Genomic DNA, 4,951 nt, shown 5'->3' on the forward strand with positions numbered 1-4,951 from the left:
CGATATTTCGTGTGAATTTTCTCTCGTCGTGAAGTAGATGGCCTTGCTGGGGGTTCGGTTCGATGCGGACTTTCACCTGTTTGGGATCGCGGGATCGAGATGAGGCGACACAGAGCTGGCCGTGCGATAAGACCGCCGTCTGCAGATCGATTCCAACGCGATCGAACGTCTGTCCCTGCCCCTCCGTCGTTCATGCAGGGGGCACGTAGGTTTGCAGCGCCCCCTGCATGAAAGCGACGGAATGTGCAGCGTTCGTCACGAAGTTGTGCGTAAGCGCCATAATAAGGCGCTGTAAGCTGACCTGCCACCACGTGCACTGGTCAACAGGGAGCAGGCGAGAGAGAGCGAGGTGCGTAGGGGTCGACCAAAGGTTAAACCCCCGGCCCCCCACCGTGACCGGAGACTAATACCCCTGACCCCCCACTCGTCCCTAAGGCCCATTAAGATCTTTCAGAAGGTTCTGGGACGGGGGGGGGGTCAGGAGGGGAGGGGTGATCCCGACCTGGGGATAAAAGGCCGGCCCTCTGGACGGACCGGGCAGTGTTCACCAACTCAAGCCTGAGGACATCCGAAGACCTGAAGACTGGAACAGCACCCGGGGACCCTCAACCGAGTCTCTTGTTAGAGCCGGGTTGTAGCGGACCCGAGGTGAGCTCAGACACTCTGGGACCCTCCCCCAGCTCTAGCCAGAGCCGGGTTGTAGCGGACGAGAAATGAGCTCCAGTACCCTGGCTGGGACGGGTCGTCCAGTCTTCCCTTAACGCCGGGCTAAGGGACCCGTGGGTGGCAGAGCCCGGAGTGTGCAGGCTGCGATAGAAGGGAGGCTGTCGCTCCCGTAGGCTATCGGGTGGAAGGGGTCGTACCCCTTCGTGTTTCAGTCGTGTGTAGAGCCGAGTTCGAAAGAGTTATAATTAACGTGTTGCCTCAACCAGACGTCCCCGTGTGGTTAGTTAAGGACACAACACTTATATAAAAGAGTATAGCCAGTGGGTTTTCAAAGTACCTTCGTTTTACAGAAATCAATTTCGCGTGAGCCCACCGCATTGAAACAATGCTCAGCTGAGCGAGGCGAGCCCCGGGAGGGGGGGGGGCTCACCTCATATTTGTCACGTGCCGTAGCTCACGTGACATCTGCCGCGACAATGTCTGGATGTTTTCGCCTGAGGACGATCGCTCGTGTTGCGATCGAAGCGTCGTGATTTATTTATTATTATTTTATTTGTTTTACCTACGTGACTTTACTGAAAGAACCAAAGAGGATGAAATACGTGTTGTCTGCTGATCTTGTTCATATCCGTGTACATCGATATCCCACATTGCTTACACGTTCACACCACGCAAGTGCTGTTAGTGAGCATCTAAGACAAAGACCCCCCATATAGCCTGGACAGACTGTAGGGGCAAGTGCTGTTAGCGAGCACCTAACACAAACAGAAAGATCCCCCATATAGCCTTAACAGTTTCATTTCATTTTCATGTATTTGGTATAGCCCTGTGAGCCATTCGGCTCTTGAATCGGGTGCAACCGCAACAAATAAAAAACATGAACTAGAAAACATCTCAAAGTGACTATGCGCAAACAGAAAAATCCATGGAAAAACTGCAAAGTATTCCAGAAAAAAGCACCGTACACCAACGCTGTGCAAAAATCCCAATGGGATGCCAGTCAAACAACAACAACAACCACAAGACAACTTAGATTAAAGCCATCATTCTAACTCCGTACTACAACAAACATGGCTAAACCAAAAATATTTTTGAAATCACCAAAATAAAGCCATAAGCAATGTAACAGTGATCATAGGAACTGTGACCGAAATTTCACAATAAACGACAAAAAACATGTTCCACCAAATTTCTATTTAAAGCTTTCGTGACTGCAGGGATTCATCTTCATGGTTCTTTCGGTAAAGTCACGTAGAATGTAAATAATAAAAGAATAAAAATAATAAAATAATTCTCACGACGTTTCGGCCACAACGCAAGCAGCCGACCTCAGGCGAAGAACAGGTCTGTCAGAAAGACAGCGTCTGAATGAACACCACCAGGCTTGGCAGCGTATTTTTAAGCTGGGTTGGAGGGGGAAGAGCGCCTTGACAAAGGAATTTGCATATCAAGAGGGATTTAGCATATTCATGGTAAATGCAGGTATGTGATTAGCACTACTTATGCCCGTGCATTATGCAGGATTAGCAACATCAAACGAAGGGGATATGGGAAATGCAGGTATGTGATTAGTACTACTTATGCCCGTGCATTATGCAGGATTATCAGCATCAAAGGGAGGGGATATGGGAAATGCAGGTATGTGATTAGTACTACTTATGCCCGTGCTTTATGCAGGACCAGCAGCATCAAAGGGAGGGGATGGGGGTAGCATGATGCTGCTGGTCCTGCATAATGCACGGACATAATATGACTTTGAAACCCCCCGCCCACCTCCTACGCATTTACCATATATATGCCAAAATCCTCTTGATATGCAAATTATTTTGTCAAGGCGCTCTTCTTCCAACCTCCCACCCTCCAACCCAGTTTTGTTCTTCACCTGAGGACGGCTGCTTGCGTTGTGGCTGAATTTTAATTATGTTTTATGTTTATTATTTTATTACTTCCCTTCTACGTGACTTTACCGAAAGAACCAAGAAGATAAATCCCTGCAGTCACGAAAGCTTTGAATCGAAATTTAATACGATTCTTGCCCTGTACCCCCCACAGTTCACATATCCGACCCCTGGTTCGATTTAACAGATAATTTACATACATATGTATAGAGTGCGATTTAATACTTCTAATGAGATTAAAATATCGTACCTCCGTTTATGGTGGTATAAATTATTAAACCAGTTGATAGTTTATAGACGTTTAATGTTCAGTGTTATTGTTTATAGTGTTATCAGTTTACGTGTTTTTAAGTACAGGTGATCCCCGGTATACTTCGGTATTCTGGACCTGAACGTTGCAAAACAATTCCTAACGAAGACATTTCCCCACCAGAGCGCAAGCAGCTAATGAAAAGAACACCGGCGGGAGCACGTGTTTCCATGGTTGGTTAGGGAGAGGGCATTGTTGTATTGCCCACAGGTGCCATCGGATATGTCCGCCCATGGCCGGTTCCGGTCGAGGTCATCGAGGTGGGTGATGTAAAGACAGTGCGTCAACTAAGCGACAAGTGGTGACAACAGGATTGAGAGATTTCGAGAAGGGAAGGCGGGACCAAGTGTGGACGGAGGTTCATGCTGAGAATAAGAGAGGGGGAAAAACGAGGTTCGGGGCTGTGTTGGCCGGGATTCGGGTCGAGGCTGGTTGCCGTCTCGTCGTCATCGTTGCTATATTTTGACGCCTGGGTCCTAAGCCGCGTTAAAGGCTAAATAAAAGAACCCTCTGTAGTCTGAGTCTGGAGTCATTACAATTTTAAGGATTCATAATTGCACTGGCTTATATTGGGTTTGTTCGATTATTTATATATTCATACTGAATATTGCTATTTGATGCCATTGAGATGGAACATTTATCCAGCAGTGGACAGCTTAATCCTAATACCACCAAAGTGTTATTCAAATAATTGTAATCCCATCCTGATCCTGCACCTTCATGTTTCACATTTCCCACATCCTTGCGGCCGATAGCGTACTTTTGACTCAATTACACCGCTACTGTTACTACGCTCACATGGAGCAGAGGCGCTCCCCACAGCCCCACGCATACGGAGGAAAGAAGCCATTCAATTGCTCTGTGTGTGGGAAGTCTTTTTCATGGCCATCACATCTTCAGAGACACCAGAGAACACACGGGCGAGAAGACGTTCATGTGCTCTGTGTGTGGGAAGACATTTGCACACTCGTCACATCTTCAGAGTCACCAGAGAACACACACGGGCGAGAAGCTATTCCTGTGTTCTGTGTGTGGGAAGACATTTGCACGGTCATCAACTCTTCAAGATCATAAGAAAACACACACGCGTGAGAAGCCATTCCTGTGCCCTGTGTGTGGGAAGACATTTTCTAAGTCATCACATCTTCAGAGTCAACAGAGAACACACACGGGCGAGAAGCTATTCCTGTGTTCTGTGTGTGGGAAGACATTTGCACACTTGTCAACTCTTCAAAACCATCAGAGAACACACACGGGTGAGAAGCCATTCCTGTGCTCTGTGTGTGGGAAGACATTTGCAAAGTCATCACATCTTCAGAGACACCAGAAAATACACACGGGCCAGAAGCCATTCCTGTGCCCTGTGTGTGGGAAGACATTTGCACAGTCATCACATCTTCAGAGACACCAAAGAACACACACGGGCGAGAAGCCATTCCTGTGCACTGTGTGTGGAAAGTCATTTGCACGGTCATCAAAACGGAAGAGGCATCAGAAGGTCCACGATGATAGGAAGCTGAAATCAAAAGGTGAAATTCAAGGTGCTGCAATGATTCCTGAAGATAATTCCGCCTTCGATCCCATGAAGTTGGATCCCGAAAGATGGCTGGATGTCATGGAGTGGCTCGAGGATCAAACCGAGAGCTCGCGGTGAATGAAATATAATGTTGCATGAGGTTATACCTATTAAGCTGTCTTGAGTACTTTTGTGTGTAATTCTGACCCTTTATTTTACAGTTCGTTTGAGAGTTTCTTGACGTGCAGGTGGTGATTTTTGATGTTGTCGGATTACTTTGTGAAGTGGTGTGATGAGCAGTGGTTGTGAGATGGTTCAATTCCGGACAATATTGTAGTGTTTAAGTCTTCCTGTTGAGCTAAAGTTGGAATGCATCTGTAGTTAGATCTTTACTCAACATTTTAAACGGGGTTTTTTTCAAGTATAAAGCTTTTTTTGGATGGTAATAATCTACTTTAGGATGTACATTGATGACGCGTTCGTTGGATATATGGCCTTGACTTCAACATAGACGAGCAGTGAACAAACGTGGTGAACTAATTAGAGCATCATGGGTAATGA

At 46.8% G+C, this 4,951-nt stretch overlaps 1 protein-coding gene across 1 annotated transcript; it reads left to right on the top strand.

Moving 5' to 3' along the window:
- The first annotated feature begins 3,778 nt into the window (after positions 1-3,778).
- LOC144737800 (uncharacterized) lies at positions 3,779-4,951 on the top strand. Its single transcript, XM_078620670.1, has one exon. The coding sequence runs from the start codon at positions 3,809-3,811 to the stop codon at positions 4,526-4,528; it is 720 nt and encodes a 239-aa protein (XP_078476796.1). The 5' UTR covers positions 3,779-3,808; the 3' UTR covers positions 4,529-4,951.

The sequence above is a fragment of the Lampetra planeri genome, chromosome 74 (genome assembly GCF_965212315.1).
Source record: "Lampetra planeri chromosome 74, kcLamPlan1.2.h2, whole genome shotgun sequence".
In the NCBI taxonomy this organism is placed as follows: Eukaryota; Metazoa; Chordata; class Hyperoartia; order Petromyzontiformes; family Petromyzontidae; genus Lampetra; species Lampetra planeri.

What these genes read in the sequence shown, in the direction of transcription:
- LOC144737800 (XM_078620670.1), top strand. Translation starts at nt 3,809, where the DNA reads ATGTGCTCTGTGTGTGGGAAGACATTTGCACACTCGTCACATCTTCAG.